Source organism: Rhipicephalus microplus, chromosome 8 (genome assembly GCF_043290135.1).
Source record: "Rhipicephalus microplus isolate Deutch F79 chromosome 8, USDA_Rmic, whole genome shotgun sequence".
Classification (NCBI taxonomy): Eukaryota; Metazoa; Arthropoda; class Arachnida; order Ixodida; family Ixodidae; genus Rhipicephalus; species Rhipicephalus microplus.
In genome coordinates, this window is record NC_134707.1 from 34,578,051 (window position 1) to 34,598,002 (window position 19,952).

Genomic DNA, 19,952 nt, shown 5'->3' on the forward strand with positions numbered 1-19,952 from the left:
TTGATCAGAAGGTAGTCAGGTTAAAACATCGCATGTTATGCGACTGCAGACCTCAATTAAATCATGAATAGTACAACATCTCAATGCCTTCACAGGGTTATATGCCATTGTAAGTATCATAAGAATATTTGAACTCTTTTTTTGTACATCAAGTTTAGTTTTTCTGCACATTTCTCACTAATTTTAACTCTTCATAAAGGTCTCCTCCCTCTTAAGGACTGCTTGTATTGGCCTGCACTTACAATATTGTGCTTATGTTTCAATAATGTAAGGTCAGTCTGCTAAAATTTCCGTAAAATTTACCAGCCATTGTCGAGTAACCAGAAACAAATCGTTGCGCTCTAGGAACTTACTTTCATGTAAGTGCAATGTTTTTGATATGAATCACAATTAGCAGTGACCTCAATGAACACATATTGCATTTTACATATATGGAAAGACTGAGTCGGTTGATATGTCCCGTACGGGACATATCAACCGACTTACGTTATAGAGCACTAGAATCATCGTGCGCACTGACGCGCGAGCGGGTTTTTCACGTCGTATTTTATTGTATTTCGCGGGCTTTTGTAATTAGCAGAAAAACACTAATACTTAGCAGATATAACGTTCAAAACTGTCTAATGGGATGTTTTGCACACCGATCTACAACTTTCTGATTGAATTTTTATTGATGTTCGTTTCTTGAAAAGTTAGTCATTAAACATATATAATTAAACAGTATTTGAGAACATAAAAAATAGTCTAACTCCAGGCAACGGTGAGCAACATGCATTTGGTCGCGTCATAATTACTTGTTCCGCCATATTTTCAAACTCTGGCTAAAATTACGTGGAACACCCTGAATACGTCAGCAGCATATAGGTTGGCAAACTGATTGAAATTCAGATGGAGCCACGAGTCTGACTCGGAGTGATCTAGGTAAGTCATTAAATCGAGACAAAAAAAAAAAAAAAAAACAAGACGTGCACCGGCATCAACGCCATTGCTAGTTAGCGATGCACGAAAGGTCACCATGGCAGTAGGGCATTCTAGAAATGCTGGTTTTGCGTAGGATAAATACGTCACCAGCATATAGGTCAGTGACCTCACTCGGACTCAGATCAAGCCGTGATTCCGAGTTTGAGTGATTCCGGGCGAGTCATAATTTGGCCAGTTAGAGTCCGAGTGAGTCCGGCTCGGGAAACTTTTGGTGAGTTTCAGTCTGAATGAGTGCAAAGTGGAAGATATATATACTGCCTTTATTTTACAGGCGCCTTGAAATCCTAGGTTAGAGTGCCTCGATGCGCGCGCCCCCACTTAGAGTGGTGTCAGCCTTTGTAAGGGCAGGTACCGCCTCCTCGGCCTTAGCGGCGGCATGGCCGCCATTTTGACTCCACTCAGTCACTTCTGCGTGTTCGCTGCGCCCGAATAATTGTGCTGGCGCTCGCTTTTCTCCGGTTTAATGCTCTCGCTACCGTCACCGTAGCGGGTATTGCGTGCCGCTGGGCACTAATCATTGCAAAAACTCTGGAAGCTGTATCGTTTCCTAAGAGACCCGAAATGAAGGCCTTTTCAACAATGAAAATCAAACATAACAAGTGGCATCCGACAAACAGTTCAGCCATTCACAGCGTAAGTTTCCAGCCGGTATTCCGCATGCATAATTTGTACCGGGACCAATTTCGTGTAAGCAACAGACACGCTGACGGCTGTATGCTTGATTTTTGTGTGCATGAATCGCGTATTTCACTTCGTAAACATTGCTTGCTGCTCTTGGTTGGTACTGTATCTGCCCTTCATTCTTGGTTTCACTATGTGCGATGAGAACTTTCTTATTAAATATACATTACACGTGTTTCTTTGCAGATGATATCCTTGTTTTTTTTTCGTAATATTCATTTGTGAGAATAAAGCTTTGCGCAGCGGCGGTGTCGTACCAACTGAAGTTTAAAGAGTGTGTGTACGTTCCGGAATCACCATATGATCACGAGAGACGCGGTATACATTGGAGGACTTCGGAAATTTTGAACAGGTGTTTTTATGTAACTTGCACCTAAGTTTAAGAACTCCGGCATTTCATCTCCATCGAAGTGGGGCCACTGCGGCCGGAATTCGATTACCGACCGTTCGAGCGTCCAAACCATTACAAAGCCACACAGGTTCTTTCTTTCTACGATGTTTTCCTCGGTTTAGGTACGCCTTCTATGCTGGTGTGATGACCATTGTAAGAATGTGTGCAGTTCAAATTTTTTCATTGTTCCTGTACTTCAAGTTTTCTTTTCGTCCTGTCTCGAATCATTACGCAATTGATGTTGTTTTTTTAATCATTTACGACCACTGCGAAGCAACTAGTGACAGTACTCGGTGAATTCTGCCATGGAGCGTATAATTTGAATTGCTTTTGGCAGCGCTGCATTAATGCACAAAAATAAATTATTTCTACACTGGATGATAATAGGGAAAACGGCAGGCGTGTACACACGCACACACACACACCGTCAGTATTTAAACTCTTTCAGCACGCATTATTATTTAAGTAAATAATTTATTTATTTATACTGTGAGCTATCAGGGATCATATGCAAGTGCTTATGCAAACTATTCGCGAAGCGTCCATACAAAGAAGATGCAAAGAAGATGCAGGCGCAATGGCGGTGGTCGTAGCAGACGACGCGGCTGTTCTCACCCTCAGCGGAGCGCGTGGGCATCAAGGCACCCTATCCATGGATGGATGGATGGATGGATGCTATGAGCGTCCCCTTTATAACGGGGTGGTGACAAGTATGCCACCAGGCTCGACAAAAAAAAAAAAACTTTTTTTTTCTTTTTATGTTGGCCTAATGCCTCTACTTCGATAAATTCTATCTTAATGGAAAAAAAGGTAAATTTTCAGCTTAAGTTCTCTGCCATTTACGGCACACTGTCCATATTTTATTTTTCCAATATTTATTTTTGTCCTTTCTCTCTAATTTTCTGCCACCAATACTCTAACCGTCTCTTACTTATTTCAATCGCGGGTGTGTTCAGCTTTCCATTGTTGTCCCTAAAACCCAAGGCTTCCTGTAGGCTCGTGCCCAAACGTACACCTGGGTGGATATCTCCACATTCAATCAGAACATGCTCCGCCGTTTCCTTATCTTTCCCGCAGCATGTGCATTGTTCTTCTTCTTTACTGAATCTTGCTTTATAACTACGCGTTCTAAGGCAACCCGATCTCGCTTCAAACAGTAAAGCGCTTCCCCTTGAATTATCGTAAAATGCCTCCCTCCTTATTTCATTTTTGCCCATCCTAGGTGCCAGAGCGGCGCCACCTGGCATCCCCACATGTCAATCCGAAACCGAAACTGAAAACCGTAAACACAACAGGAGTCTCAGTGAGTTTCAATTTTTTTTTGCCAGCCTATGATCCTACCTACTGATCTTTACTATGAGTATTACGTAGATTCACGCTTCTACTCCAGTCTAATCACATTCTCACCCGACCTGACCTGAAGACCCAAAGGGGTCTCCTGGATCAAGCTGGTCAAGCTGCAGCGGCCACTGGTGTCCTGGAATGGGGAAACCAGCCTTGACATTCTACCCGCCTTTTTTCCCTTTTTTATAAATAAAAATGTCATGTCATCATCACTTAAGAAAGTATTGTTCTGAGCCCATTTAAATAGTTATTAATCAGAGGCGCAAATCATGTTGGGGGGTGCCTTGAACCCCACCTCTCTCCAAGGTTTACAGGGTAGTTCTTGATAATGATCCTATGCTGTCATCCCGTTCAATAAAAAAACCCTGACTGCTTTTGAACCACTCACAACTCGTACTCCTACGCAATATATCAAAAGGCGCCAAGACGAACACTGACTACAGAAGAGAGTTGCACTAAAAAGCATTGACACTATCATCGAAAACGCAAGTTCGAAGCTAACCGGCTCATGAATCAACTCAATTAGGTCAAGCCGCGAGTCTGAGCGAGTCCCGGCGAGTAATATTTCGGTGAGTTTGAGCTCGAATTGGTCACTTTCTAGAAGGTTTTTTGAGTGCCAGTATTCGAGTGAATTCTAAAAGCGAAATAGATTTAATAGGTGATATCGAGTGAGCTCCATATTTTTTTGACCACCTATCGCCTCGAGACAGTTCATGTTAGAGGTCCTCGATAGATCTACTGACGCAGGCTGCCATTGAAAGGGGTGGCAGATAGTTGGGCGTCCACAGCTTTTATGTGGACACCCATCTAACACTGCTCACTTACTGCGCATGACTTCTGTGAGCCACTCACCACCTCATGATGCTACCATGCTAACAGAACAAACCACGTAGCTGAAAGTGTTGTAGGGATACATTCAACATGTAAAGGTAATATTGCAGCGTAAGAGGGACTGTAAAATACACTAGTGACTGTGATGAAGGGGAAGAGTGTGTATCGAGTGATAGAAATGCTGACGTATCTAGTGAGTCCCGAAGCGGGGTCCTGATGGAACTCAACAAATTACTTCTTCCTTCTTTGTCCGCTGTCTGCTACTTCGCTACGTGTCGAAGATAGATTACAAATTAGCCCAATCTGAAACCTTTCTCGTTAAACGCAGCTTGTATGCAGTGCAACGGGCAGTCCTGGAGGTCTGCGGGATTTCGCATTAAGCGAATCACGAACGTAATGTGCGCAACATTTATTCACATTTCTATGCTTCGCACCTTCGCGTCAACACTGACATGACACAGACAACAGCAGCGCGGATCGACAGCATTTAGAGAATACAATGTATCGGAAGTAGTAGAAAATCAAAGCAATGACAACGTTTTTTTACTTTGGGGATTACAAAGGAGTCAGAGCAATAGGTAATGAGACACTGAATTGGTAAGCGAATGTGTCTATTCTGGACATGTAGTGGCTGAAACATGAGATGGGAGAAGCTACAATTTGACCGGGGTGGAGTGCATTTTGCAGTCATTTTCAAACAATGAATGGTAATTCATGGTTTGGAAATATTTCTATTTCTATAGCGACAGGTGTAGAGCAGTTTCATTTTACCAGCCCCCATCAATGGAGCAGAAACCTGGTAACTTGGGAAAAGGGTTCGATTTTAATGGAAGGCCAATCAGCGAGTCAAGGAAACGAAAATAAGTGTTACGAAAGGAAAGCAGAGTGGATGAAGAAGTGAACGGGTGTGAAAGACATCTTAATTTAAGGATTACAAATAAATTGGCATTGGCAGCCATGCAGCGCAAACGTAAGATGACCGGCGGTCATTGTAAGAGCAACGGGCTGCATTTAGGCGAAGAAATGCGCGCATAAGTGAGCCAGAAAGTCGGGCGGGGAGGTGTACCTTAGCAGTGTGCGGCAAAGACGTGGCAAGATTGTTTGGTTAAATGTGGAGCGAGCTTTCGCCCGGCAGCAAGCGTAACGAGGCTGATGATGATGATGATGATGCTGGAAGGAGACATAAGATATCGTTAAACGCGTTTATTATAGTTAACTAAATAATATGATACACAGGGTCAACCATAAGCAACCACGGTCAGCGACTGTGTCGTTGGCCGACCGCTGCATGCCTGTCTTCTTGACAGGCGCTGGGGCGTGCGCCAGGCGGAAGAGGAAGACGCCGTAGGCGAAGGCCAGCAGGAAGACAATCATCAGAACGGCACCGCAGGCAAGCGGCACGGTTGAGGCATCGTGCGAAGGGCGTTGGGCCTTGGCCTTTTTTGAGGTAGTCTCTTTGATGGCGGGATCACCTTTAAAGGGAATAAAAGTGCAGTGGGTTTGATGCGGCTTTCAGGTTGGATTCACGATGAGGATTGGTGAAGGCATGAGCTGGACTACAAAGTCTGCATCACGAAAACTTTGGTCGTTAAGGTATGAAGACGGTGCACAAAGACAGTCGGCGGTTGCAACCTTGCGAACCAGCTTACCCTAGTAACACCAGGTATTAGTTGCATCGGTTTCTTGCAGCGTAAATACAACACTAAATATTATTTCACTCTTCATTAAAATATACGTCGTTAAACACGGTGACATACGAGGTACTCCAGTTTACGCCGATTGCATGCTCTCAGTGCAACAACGATTTTACGCTATTGAAGGCGCTGTAATGATGGCATTGGAGTAATTATTGACCAGTTGTGCAGAAAGATAGGTTACTGGGTTAGTTGCTGTAGGGATGAACTCTAGAAAACAGCTGCACCAAAAATCAGAGGAAAGACGCGGCAATAAGAATAAGAACCCTCGGGGCCTTGTCCTTTTTGCCTCGTCTCTCATGTTTCTTTTTTCCTGCGCCACACTCGTAGGATCTATTTAAATTACGGGGTTTTAAAACCAGACTTTGAACACCACAAAGATGTTGCTTTTTGGTACAGTCGGAATAGTCCGAGTCACGAAGAGAGTTCGCCACATTTGAACTGAAACCTGACCTTCCTCTTGAAAAATTTCAACATCTCAGCACATTTCGCATCACGTGCGAATCAGATGACTGTAGTCAAAAGCAAGGCTTAAGTAAGACAATTTGTAGCATAGTATTCGCTCTTCGTTTCGGCTTTCTCGGTTCTTTATAAATGCTTTGTTGGCACGGGCGTGAAACCGAAAGACTGATGATCGTGCAATGGAATTCTTCTGTCCGGCCTAGGTTGAAAACAACACGTTCGAGCCAGGTACAGCGGGACCGAGAGATCTTATAGGAGAAGTGCCTTTTACACCCCCTGTGGATTCGCTTTCTAACCCCTGCCATGCGAATTGCGCTATGAGACAAAAAACCTGGAGAGGACAAAATGACTTTGATTTAAGCGTTACGTAGTGGCACAAACATGTCGGAGTTCGCCTCGATGTGTTCCTCAGTTTAGTATTACTAACGAGAACGAAGTGACATTGAGGCAAAGAATAGTATAGAGGTTGTTATTGGATGTATTTGTAACAATAACGTGAAGAATGAAAAGTGGACGAAAGGACAACTTGCTGCCGGAATAAACTGAACTTGCAACCTTCGAATAACGCAGTGGATACTCTAGCACCGAGCATCGTGGTAGTGAAAATCATTGCTCCCAGTATTCATTACGACTAGTACGGAACACTTTTTTTGGATGTTGGTGTCGCGCCACGAGAAACAAATGTTTAACATTGTATTTGGCGCGTTGCTAATTACTATCTGCGAGACCACGTAAAAAGGGGCGTGCAGTTGAGATCTGCTTCTCCAGATGTCGCAACAATCACAGTGTCTACTCTTTCAGCTTCTTCAATTTTCGTTACACACCTTGTTAGGCAATTGACCGTTGCTGAGTAAACCTATGGTCCAGTGTCATATGTTTCCAATATAGCTGTTATAGTGAGCCAGAAGCATAAATTTCGTGCCGATTGTTACCTGAAAAAATCTGAATTTTCGGAAAGCTGTAAGTCCTCGACCGATCGTACTAGGAATGGAAACAAGAAAGCCGCCCCGCCGTGGTGGTCTAGTGGCTAGTATACTCTGCTGCTGACGCGCAGGTTGCGAGATCTAATCACAGCTGTGGTGGCTGCATTTTTGACGGAGGTGGAAATGCTGCAGGCCCGTATGCTCAAATTTGGGTGCACGTTAAGGAACCTCAGGTGGTAACAATTTCCGGAGCCCTCCATTACAGCGTCTCTCATACACATATGGTCACTTTGGGACGATAAACACCTCGTATCATGTATCACAAAACTAGAAAGTCACTCGCTACTCTTGGCCCTAACTTATTCATCAATTTATTATTTTCTTTCAGATTACCTACACGCCATATAGTAAACACGTAGAGGAGTGAAAGGAAAACATAACTGTGGTATAAAGAACTCATTGTGGAGATAGATATATGTACACATATACAAAGATCTCTGTAATAATGCGAAACGCGCACCTCTTTCCGGCACCGGCTGCAGCTGGTCCTCAGCCCGGTCGGAAGAACCGAAGCTGCATCGGGGCGTCTCGAGTGACCGGGCAGCCTGGCTCGGCCTGGCGCGGCTGTCGAGGCTCTCCAAGCTGTTCGCGGGTGCCAGGGGACCCTCGACGTCGAGCGCCGACAGCGGCTGCAGCTCGCTGGTGGTCAGGCCCATAATCTCGAGCAAGCTCGAGTCCACGCCACCGCCGCGATTGTCGCACTCGACGACTGTGCAGACTCTGGTTGACGACGTGTTCGTGGTGTCCACTGTCGCATCGTTAGGCGTGGCGGAACCCGTTGACATGGCTGCAGATCTTCTTCTTCTTCTTCTCTTTCTTCTTTATGTCGTCTCCCGCGTGCGACTGCTCGTAGCTCCTGCACTTGGTGGCCGTGTTGATGCTGATGCCGAGAAATCAAGGATATTGTAGGAAGCTCTATAGTTTTCAGGGCAGGTTTGATAGATTTGTTATCAGGCGACGCCCTCCTGTGCATGAAAAGCTAGTTTGTTCTAAAGTCTGACACCATACTCCAAGGCCAAGGTGGCCCTCCCAGGCCAAGGCTTGGCCTGGTGGTTGATGCGGGAGCACAGGTCCTGCAGGGTACCGCAGGACCTGAAAGCATTCATTTCAATCAATCAATCAATCAATCAATCAATCAATCAATCAATCAATCAAATCATCAATCAATCAATCCGTCAATCAATAAATCGATCAATCGATCAATCAATCAATCATTCAATCAATCAATAAATCAATTGACGTAGCTGAAGATCTGAAAATGGACATAATCTTTCTACATCTAGAAAGGCTGGTCCAATCTAAGGGAAGTACTACGCTCTTGACTTTAGCCGTCGACAAAACTGCTGATATCCTCTTTATGCTGTCTGCCTCAAGTGACTTCTGTAAAATTGAGCTCATGTATTTATTGGTTGTGTTGATGCCGATTCGTTCAAAAAAATTTATCTGTAATGCCCAGGAAATGGACATCCATTCATACTTATTCTGTTCTGGGTAACGCTACGATTTCATGCGCGGTTCCATTTATATCGGATGTCACTTTTTTTATGCCTGAAAACTTTTCTTGGGGATTGCGCCATTGTCTTTTAACGCACTGTAAAACAAGCCTAATTTTAACCGCCTCATCCCTTCGTATGTTGACTAAAATAAGCTGTTACACTTCCTATTCTCAAACACAGGGGCGCACAGGAGTTCCCCTTCAGGGAGCGGTGAAGGTTTCTCGCAGTACCCATTTCATAATATGTCTATGTATGGGACTGAATTTGAGTCCCCTTCCCTTATGCTAGTAGGTAGGGGACAACCCCACTGTCTCCTTACATGGGCACACGCCCATGCTCAAGCAGGCACTGCTTACAGTTGTGACTTGGCATGTACTGTCGTGAGCTTTCTCTGGCGGAAAACTGAAATTATATACTCAAGATCATAGTGGCTAAATGCAGTTGGCAAGCGCAAAACTGTTAGCGACACGGAATGCTCAAGCGGAGATGATTCCGTTGCCACTCAGTATGTGGAATTCATATCACTGCATCAGGCGTAATCGTTCAATAAGCATGAATTCCGGTTTCAGATATGACTTCTGTGGATAGATCCTTCAGTATATTCTCGAGGTACATCAGTGCGCTGGTTTAAAATTTTGTGCTAGTATGTATGACCACATGGGTTTGTGGATGCTTGAAAAAGATGGTGCCAACAAGAAGTGTAGCGCTCAAGCTCGCGGGAGTCGGTCTAATCGCGCCTCGTCGGCCTCGCGGCTGGTACTTTAATGATACTTCTAATGAGAACTAAGTACGACACCCGTGCTGCATAGAACAGGGATAAAAACAATTAACGACACAAACCTTGCCATTATATCTGTGCTTTCAGACCCTTCTTCAATTCACAGCACATTGAACAGGTGGTTGGTGCATGCAGGAAAGCATCTTATCCTATGAATAATAAATGGCTTATCTTGTCATGCGTGTGTTTTACGAGCAGCCCTTTAATATAGAAACTGTAATTACTCATTGGGTTTGTTACCATCGAGTTTTTTCCATTGCAATGTTATGGTTGGCTCCAGTATTTTTTACGGAAGCTGGGAGGTGCAATCAAAACAAGGGAATGCCATAAGAGGGGAAAGAAGGTTCAGAGCTTTTACAGTGTGTTCTGAACACTTTCATTTTGAGGGAAGGCAGACACCTCATCTTTTGCTTTTGCCACCAAATTGTTAGTGGACGGTATTTCTTTTTTTGGGGGGGGGGGGGGGGAGGGAAGGGCCCCTGCCTGCAGCACCCCACGCAAGCGCTGCCCTTGTGCAGTGTTGAGCTCATAGTTTCATAAGTCAAATTCGTATATTATACAGTGTGAAGCCTTTTGAGTCCCCAGCAAATAAGTCCACTTTAGATACTAAATGAAGACACTAAAGTGGCATGTGTAGTGAAGCCTCTCCAGCCGTTCTGTTTTTCGTCCCGGAGAATTAGGGTGTCGGGTATACGCAAACTGCAAACTGGTTGAAATACTTCCGGAAGAACAAAAAAAAATTCCAGCGTGAAGCGACATACTCAACTAGCGATAGCGCCAATTTCATGCTCTTTGTCCGTCCGTGTGTTAGTTTGCGCTAGACTCTTCTTTTTACAGAAGTCACGAAACACTTATAGCCCGAGACAACGTTTTGATGGGTGGAATACGTTCCAATGTAATGGCAAACGTATTATACTTGACAAATACTGCAGATTTGGCGAGTTGGTGCACAATGAAACCGTAAGGTTATAGCGCTGCTCTCTTTGAGCGTGAAGAAAAAGAAGCCAGTGAAGAAGAGAAATACAAACGTCAGGATATAGTGCCTAGAATATGTTTTAGGTACTGTAGTCAGGATGAGCGCTAAACATCCTTCTCTTGTTTATGGCCTGAATACTTGTAGATTAAATAATAAAACTATCGCTAATATTTCAGCTTGTCTAGTACTGGCCAGGAATTAGTATCCAACGGCCGTGGCATTGGCACATACCGCCAAAGATGAATTCCTGCACATTGAATCATCATCAAGAAGAGCGTTGAGAAAGCCAAAGCTTCGAATGATGTACGGCAACGAAGGCAAGCAAGGTCGTCCCGACCAGAGCATCCAGCGGTCATCCGCATCCGTAATGCTCAGTGCCTCCAAGATAAGCTGCACGCGGGTGTCGAGAGAGAGCGCCAGCAGTTGGGATGTCGAGGACCATCGCGGAAGCATCTCGCCCCTGGACTACCTGGCCAGGTCTCACGGTGAGAACTGCTGGGCTCTGCTGGGCTTCAGATTCTCGCTGAAGATAAGACTATGTTATTTATTACTCGAAAATGGGAACCTCGGAATTCGTCGGAAAGAAGCAGATAATAAGTGTATCCGATGGGAAAGTCAACTACGCCGGAGAAGTCAACCAGGACTTGCATCAATAGCAATGCCACTGTAGGATTCGCTAGATGTTTTAATGGCTAAATAATTTTCTCCTTTTTGGTGGCTTTGGGATTTAAAAGATAAAGCAAGAAAAATGAGACAGACGTGTTCCTAAAGGCATAAACGTTATTATTGTGTCATAGCATTGAGGATATGAAGTGGCATGTGCCGGGTTTCGAAGGAAGAAAACGTAAGTGAGCTAGATTATGATAATTGTTGTGGGCACAAATACGCTCATTTTACTCGATGATTTTTTTAGACTGTACAGAGATCCACAGTAAAAGGGATGGTGGAGTTGGCGTCACTGCCAGATTTTGACACTCCGTGGAACTAAACTCAACAGCAAGACAATAATGAAGACCAGATTAAAATCACGTCTTTTGCAGATCCTGCTGTGGCTCATCGCTCGCCATCTCCGCCTCGCCCCATGGCGACGTGGTTCCATCGCATGAGACCCGCAAAGATGGCCGGCTACTTCTTGGTGTTGGGCCTGGGCTTCGTCACACTGGCATCGGTGGCCTGCCTCGCCTTCATGTTCATCCGCCATGACGAGCAGGTGTATCGTCTCGTGTGGACGCTGATTGTGAAGCTGTCCGGCCACATCTTTGGAGGGGACCGCAGGGAGTGACTATTCCGGGACAACGAAAAGCGTTGGTGACATCACCCGTGTCGTACTGCCCTAAAGTGCAAACGAACTGTGCGAATCACGTAAAGGGTTGCAGAAGCACACACATTGCACATCGGCACGTGGTTACGCTTAAGTATGCAAGAAGGGTCTTGCCGACATTGCCGCAATAACAGGTTTCCTGCTTGTTGCCCGGTTCGACAAACACGACTGAGAAGTTTGAAGTCACTCGGTTGGAAATAAAATACTCTACACAATTAGTTCCCTTCTGTCGTTTGTGAGCTGCCATTTAAACTAGGGATCACATTTAGGGGTCCTGCTTGACCATCTGAAAAAAAAAATTCGGGAGGCCTTCTGCTTCGGGAAATCGGGGACAAGTTAAAGGGATACTGAACAAAACTGGGAAAACTGACGAAACTTGGAAACTGTTCTCGAGAGATGTGACTGTTTCCATAAACAGAGTTAATCTCCGTTATTTTGGAATAGTTGGCTGTATTTTTTATTGGTTGTCAGCACATGGAAAATGCACCCGAGTGCGTGCTATGACGTCACATTCACCGAGGAGCATTCTGAATGCACATGATCCTGTCCTATGTGTACTCTTTCTTTTCTCCAGTTCTCCTTTCCTCTCACTCCCTCCTTTTTTCTAAACAGCGCTGACGTTTTACTATAACTGGGAGCATTGTTCGCTTCTGGTGCTGTTTATACCTGTTCTGGGAATCTTAGGAGAAATGATTGAGTCGAGAACGCAGGCGATGGGTGGCACTGTTGGCATGCCTGTTTTGGGCGTTCGTGATACCACTAGCGCCACCTCCTCTAGTTCACGGCGCGGCTGCTAGATGCAGCAGTTTGTAAAAAAAAGACAATAAATCAAATATTTTTCTGTAGACTCTACCGGGAATGAAGGATGTCTCTGGGGATTTCAGGACCTAATCTTTCAACTTGGTTGAGAATCGTGGCGGCAAAAATTTTGTTCGATATAACTTTAATTTCGACGTGTTCGCACCTAATGCACCGCTTTTTTTATATTGCGCGATGCTCCCTACTGCTGTTTCCTTCCTTTATGCCGGGAATGTGAACCTCGGTCAAGCAAGGCATGTTTTGTTGCAAGCAACAACGATACTCGTGCAATAACAAACAGAACAATGGAATGAGACAACAATGAACTGTTGCAGTGTTAAATGGACAAGTAATCCCGATAAGAGATCCGATCGCCATATGAGAAATGGCTGATAGCTGAGCCTTCATGAAGTATGGCAAAGCGACGTGTGCAAATAAATTCACGTGTGAGCTACGCACCTTCAGAAGGAACACTTAATTACTATCGCTGATTGTACCAAGTCATCATCGTCATCATCGTCATCATCATCATCATCACGATCATCAGCATCATCGTCATTGTCATCATCATTATCATCAGCCTGACTACACCAACTGCAGCACAAAGACCCCTCCCATGTTCCGCCAGTCAACTTGGTCTTGTGCTTGCTGCTGCCACTTCATACCCGCAAACATCCTAATCATATCTGCCCACCTAAATTTGTCTCCCCCTCATCCGCTTGCCTTTTCTGCGAACCCAGCCAGTTACACTTATTGACTAGTGATTATCCTGCCTACGCGCTCCATGCGTGGTCCACCTCCATTTCTTCTTGATTTCAATTATAGAATATCCTTAACCCCGATTTGTTCTCTGACCGCTCTATGTTATGGCCACCGTGCTATATCATCGCCATGGAAACCTACAACTCTTATGGGTTCGTTGTTGAATAAGGCACGACGTCATAATTTCGCATAATCATGGGCATAGCCAAGAGGGTTAGGAGTAAAACCCTCGGAAATTTTAAATTTTTCTTGCATATATATCCACGCGCACATACAAACGCAAGTATGAACATAACGCTTAGTCGAATCTCCATCGCCTAAAAAAAAATTCCTGGCTACACCGTTGCGTGTCATTATGACTTAAGAATGGCTGTGGTTTATGATCCCCACGTTTCCTGGAAGACAAGACATGAGTATAATTATTGGACTTTTTTGTTTTTAGTTACGGTCTTCCTTCTTTTTGCTATGAATATTTATCTTGAAAAGTCTAAAAAAATTCACATCAACAGACCTCTACCAGGGTACTTCAAAGTGTGACGTCACCGGTGCACGTGCGAGGCGGTGGTTGGCAAAACATTCCCGCCGGTGGCTGAGTGGGGTGCAGTTGCTCGGTGCTTGGAGCAATTTTTTTTTTCGTTTTGAAAGCTTAATCTGCATCTCACAGTGGCAACATTAGCTGTGATCAGAGAAAATTTAGGTGTGCGATAAAGTGTGTGATGAAATATTCGCCACGCTGGCTGGCTGTTTATCTCGGAGAAACGAACACACGTGGTGGCCTGTATTAGGAACAGCGGCATCGCCTTCGAAAATGTGCAGTTTTGACTCTGGCGTGTAGTGTGAGTTGAAAGGCATCGATAATATTGGTTCACGCTTACGGACGGTGAAACTGGGAATACTGTGCGTGGTGCGTGCAGTGTGAATAACGTGATATGTCTTGTTTGCGAAAACATAGCATTCGTTGTGGGCCAGTTTCAGTAACCGGTTGTCGATGAAACTTTGCGATCTGACATTGTAGTCAAGATAAAACTACATTTGACGCAATCATCTGCGATTGGGTACATCTCAGCGTATGCGCGACTTGCAGAAGAATAAAAGTTGATTGATTGATTTGATTTGTGGGGTTTAACGTCCCAAAACCACCATATGATTATGAGAGACGCCGTAGTGGAGGGCTCCGGAAATTTCGACCAACTGGGGTTCTTTAACGTGCACCCAAATCTGAGCACACGGGCCTACAACATTTCCGCCTCCATCGGAAATGCAGCCGCAGCAGCCGGGATTCGAACCCGCGACCTGCGGGTCAGGAGCCGAGTACCTTAGCCACTAGACCACCGCGGCGGGGCGACGTGCAGAAGAATAAAAGTTCATGATCTCCGGGTGATACATACGACTACGCATGAGCTACGCATGAGCCATGGCTATAACTCCTATTATTGAATACCTGATGCGTGTTAATAGAAACAGTGGAGATTTTCGTTTCTTATCTACTTTGTACTTTCTAGGCTCGATCCTTATGAAGTGACGATACGCATTAGAACTGTGTATCAGGCCTAAATGAGAAATATGTATGCACGAAAGCACGTTATAGGTGTTAAATGCGGCAAGGTAAGTGTGCCAGATGATATTGTATTATCATTAAGATGTCGGGTTTTACATCACACGAATTTTCACTGAGTTATTGAAAAACGCAGTGGCAGAATGTCACTTTGATTTTCACGAAGATATGTTAACCTCAGCCTGACCCACGCAAGAAGTGTTTTTTTTTATTCATCTCCGATCAGACTTGTGGGCAATGAGTGAGAATCTTATTCGTGAAGTCGCGCACAGCAGCTCACAACCATGCTGCCACCAATGCTGTACCTCATTTAAAACTGCATTGCGCAAGCCACGATGGAAATTGAATAATTTACATCCATGCCATGCAAATATTGCTCAAAGTACCAGTAACTGTGTACATTCAAAACGTTCGCTTTCGAAAAAAGATCAGATTTTTTTTATGGCTGCCACCTACGCGAGAGCAGCCCACTGCGTGCTAGTCGCGTCTCTCAGTACTCTAAACAAAGTTTGTCTATCCATCCAACTACGATGAGCAAATTTCCACACTATGAGTAGTGACCTTTCCGCGACCCCCTTCTTTCAAAAGCTGTGACTTTAGAACATAGCAATGTAGAAATTGCTGTCGAAGGAATGCAGACACTCAGCCCTGCTATGCAGAAAGATGCCGCAGGGGGAACTTTCTTGCCAACCAGTAGCTGCTCTGAGAGAGGGTATGGGGGGGTGGGGTGCCCGCAGTGACGTCACAGTGTTTACAAACAGGGAGAGGTCTATTAGTGACCAATCCCGAGTGGATATGAGCGATAATAGAGGCATCATCGCCGCAATCATCATCATCGTCATCATCATCATTGTCGTCGTCGTCATCATCATCATTGTCGTCGTCGTCATCATCATCATCGTCATTATCATCACGCACAGTACATCTATTCTTCGGCCCATCAGCTCGATCGACTGTCTGCACAAAGAAGACGACGAGGACACGCAGCCATGTCGACGATCTGCACCGACGACGCGAGTGAAGGGACGACTAACACATCGTCGCGTATGAACCGCATGGAAGACGAGAACCCTGATGGTGAGGACGGGGACTCGAGCCTGCTGGAGATGATGGGCCTGAGCGAGAGTGAGCTGCATCAGCTGTCGGCGCTCAGTGACGAGAGTCCCCGGGCGCCTGCCAACAGCTTGGAGAGCCTCGACGGCCGCGCCGGGCGGAGCAAGGCCCAGGACCAGCGCCTGCCAGCGCTGGTCAGAGGTTTGTGCCTTATGCTTGTCACTAGAACGCCCTCACGCTTAGACTCAGGGTCACATCAGGGACCCAAAGCTGGCGCAAATAGTAACACGAAAGCCTTACGTGGCTCACCAAACCTAAAATGTGACCATTGGCGGAGTCTACACGAGTAATACAGAAATGATATGTGATGAGTCAGGTACGCAAGCAAGGAGGAGGTAGGGGCTTGGGTTTTCCTAAAAGTTTCATGGAGAAGTAATATTACTGAAAAAGTGTGCTTTTCATCTGTTGTGAAGGCCTTCTTCAAGTAATTCTCCAACGATGCAGGAAAAGTTGCAGGCTATGGGCTTGAATGATATGAGGCCTTCATGGCATCACAGGTCGCTAACACTTGTGTCGTTATCATGATGTTACTACGATGCCAAGCCATGTGACGTCACATGACGCTATCACATAAAAGCGTTGCTTGGTGTAAATTACGGATGAATTGCAAAACCACAGTTGGTTTTGAAAGCTATTTCACTGGATGTACAATAAACCGAGATGAAAAGAAAGAATGCCTTCTGCCTTCTAGTCGTCTTAGGCCAGTACAGAAAGGACCTCGTGACTTTTTCCTGTGTCTCCAAGTGCTACGTACTTCGCAGACATACATTATGCTCTCTTGTGGCACATGAGACTATGTTAACATTCTCTTATGGCATGAAATGAAAACGACGAGATTCAACAAATGTTTCGGAGCAAAGGTCGGTAAACGTGTAGCCCGTGAAGCAGTATTTTGCGGCTCCAAGCATGACGCCAAAACCCGCACCCCGTCCTCGTCGCTTCCAAGCTTGTGACATACGTGCCGGAAATAAGCATGATTTCTACTCCACTTTTGCACAGTGCCAATACGCCATTTTTTCCCGGTTTGCTGTCCGTCCCCCGCCGTGTCAGCTTCAGATGAAGTCGCCCTTTGCTTGATAACGTTGGCGACCACTGCTTGACCTTCGCTAGCGCTGACGGAGACAAAACGTGACAACATCAATTCGTGGCCCAGGCTTATTGTTCATATTCATGTTCAAAGGCTATAACCGTAAAACGTGCCCAAAATACATCGATATTCCCCTTCACTTCACTGCTACACTATATTGTTGCAAATGACAATTCAACCGATCAATCGATTGATCAATCAATTATCGTAATCCACGGGTATGCCAATTTACATACAAGCGAAATGAAACGGAAGTTCAAGCTCAAGCTGTATCAACAAAATTTTCTCTCACTCTATTGAAGATGTATGAAACCATCATGAAACATAACGCTGGCTTCTTTGTGGTTTTTAAAAAGAGAGGAGGAAATGAAGAATTTACAATTTCAAATGGGTTACACCGAGTCTTTGCGTTTCCAACAAACGTTTACTCGAGTAAACGCTACACCAAGTTTCAATTGAAATTGTTTTTCCAGCAGCCGCATCAACGCCCGTTTCAACAGGGTCAACGCGGTGCGCACCACGGCTGCTTCGCATCCCTTCAGGGTCCCCTCAGGGAGCTGGCTCTTAGTTTTTTTTGCAATCGTTGCAACTCAAGTAGAACTATTCTTCATGGTTCTAGGGTCTTTTTTCGCCGCGGTCTCTTACAATAATACATATATTTTTTTGTACAGATGAACGCGCTATCACTGACTCTTCTTCGAAAGAGGCCAAGCCTCGGTGGCCCTCGTTCCGTGCCGCGGTGGCGTCTCTGGCCTGCGTGATCCTCATGATGATCGCCTTCCTGGCGGCCGTCGCCTGCGGGATCTTCCTCTTCCACCTGGACCACATCCCAGCCCCGGAGAGGAATATGCGCGCACACCGGTCATCTAACGACACAGGCGCAGAACGCGGTTGATTAGCGAGTCACTTGCGCTGCGAGTCCACCACTTATTCTGAGGCGCACGCTTTAAGCACTGAAAGGACTTGGCTGGAGCTGATATTTCAAGTTCTACATTACATTGGTTTATTCGCTTCTGAGACTCGTAATGTACGACCTGGAATGTTTCAGTTCGTACTATTCAAAAAGAACACGCGATTGCTGGAACTTGCATTTGCAATATCACAGATGCATTTTACGCACTAGCGCATTCGGAGTGAAATCCCATTTGATATCCTGGCTTTGACGCTAAGGTCTGCACTGTAGTTCCGCATACATAAAAGGAAGTGATGATGAATTAGCACTCAGTTTAGTTCAGAGTTATTTTCACAAGGCCGTCATTCAGGGGGTGTTACAAAAGGGGTGGGATTACAAGCAAAAGTTCAAAAGTGAGAGTTAAATAAGATCGCAGATGATCCCTGATGCCTTCTTAGACAGTAAATTATTGTCGAGGCGACAGTGACGATGTCACAGGTGGCTCGGGCTGCCTGAAGTTTCTCAGAGGAATAATGAAGCAGAAAACTCATTAATGTATAAATCGCACAAAATGGAAGGTGTATTTTCGCTTTTGAATAGAAAACAAGAGTGACCACAGTGCGAGCTTCAACAATACAAAATTTAGGAATGGAATTAACTATGCAATGCACTAGGTGAAGCTACCAATTTTGTGGGGTGTAATATTTCACTGCTTTTGTTGTGTATATCAATGACACGCGCAGTCTATACGACTTGATCAGTCATGAGCGTTCTCCAGTGACCAGTATTGGTGGTGGTAATTTCTGCTTCCACCATCGGTGTTTCCGGAACTTTCGTGGATGATTATAAGAGAAAAAAAATGATGCCATATTAAGCTATAACCACTAAGTGAATGATGATAAAAAAGCATTTTCGGGGGTTAAAACTGGCAAACCATGAATTCTACTTACATCCACGCAATCATTATACAAAAACTTGCCCTATCATTCGCAGCGAAGGTATCATTAGGACGTTAAACTCCATCAATGAGCGTTAGTATTGTAGCCAGGGTTCGTTGCAGTGCCTTACCCTACTTCGAAAAAATCAGCGGATTCATCCGGAAGTCGCAAGCGCACCGTGCCTTGGAATGGGGACAACTATGGGCGCGGCGACGGATGCTGGTCGCGTCGGTTGCGTCTCGCGTTTTGCTAGCGTAACGTCGCTTGCAAAGCGTGCCCTCTCATGCTAGAAGAGAGGCGCCCACATCGCATTTCCTTCTAACCCTGTCAGTTGCTCCTGAAGGAACAAGCTCTATGCATCTCCTCGAAGGGAACCCTAATGGGTTGCGAAGAAGCAGCAGTGCGTACTGTGTTGACCCGGTTAAAATGAGCGTCAATGGAGGTGTTGTAAGAGTGCCTAGAGTGTACAGCGGAGGCAAACGAGCGCATTGAGTCACGTCACACGTGAGACATGAGCGCCATCTGGCAGTTTTATGGAAGACGAAGCGCGTGGCTCTGAGACTAGTGTGCGCGCCCGTCTCAGAGGGGATAAGGTGTTGAACGCAAGGTGACGGGTAGGTGCCACCACCGCCTCGTCTTAGCAAAGCGTTGGAAACACTCGCCTTTTCGTGCAAGCGTTGCATGATCAGCGCAGCGGGATAAGCGCTACAGTCCTTAAAATTACTTTTGTATGCGTTTTCTCGTAAAAGACGCACATGCAGATTATATACGTCTTGTTATGATGTCATAATGCGCAATAATTGATTTTAATTGACAAATGCAAAAGTATGAACGATAAACCTTGAGCAACATTGGTGGGCGCTGCGAAA

The 19,952-nt window shown here is 45.3% G+C and overlaps 1 protein-coding gene across 5 annotated transcripts in view; it reads left to right on the forward strand.

Annotated features, from left to right (window-relative positions):
* Positions 1-12,156, forward strand: part of LOC119165318 (TNF receptor-associated factor 5) — a 45,659-nt gene extending 33,503 nt beyond the window's left edge. The window contains exons 11-12 of one of the 5 annotated variants that reach the window (XM_075871515.1): positions 3,276-3,356; positions 3,444-3,787. In XM_075871515.1, the coding sequence (XP_075727630.1) occupies positions 3,276-3,356; positions 3,444-3,554 (192 nt within the window). In that variant the 3' untranslated portion in view covers positions 3,555-3,787. Of the gene's footprint in view, positions 1-3,275; positions 3,357-3,424; positions 3,788-7,849; positions 9,820-11,657 lie in introns of those variants that run through there. The other 4 variants (XM_075871516.1, XM_075871517.1, XM_075871519.1 and 1 more) reach the window with 4 other exon arrangements.
* Positions 12,157-19,952: the final 7,796 nt, after the last annotated feature.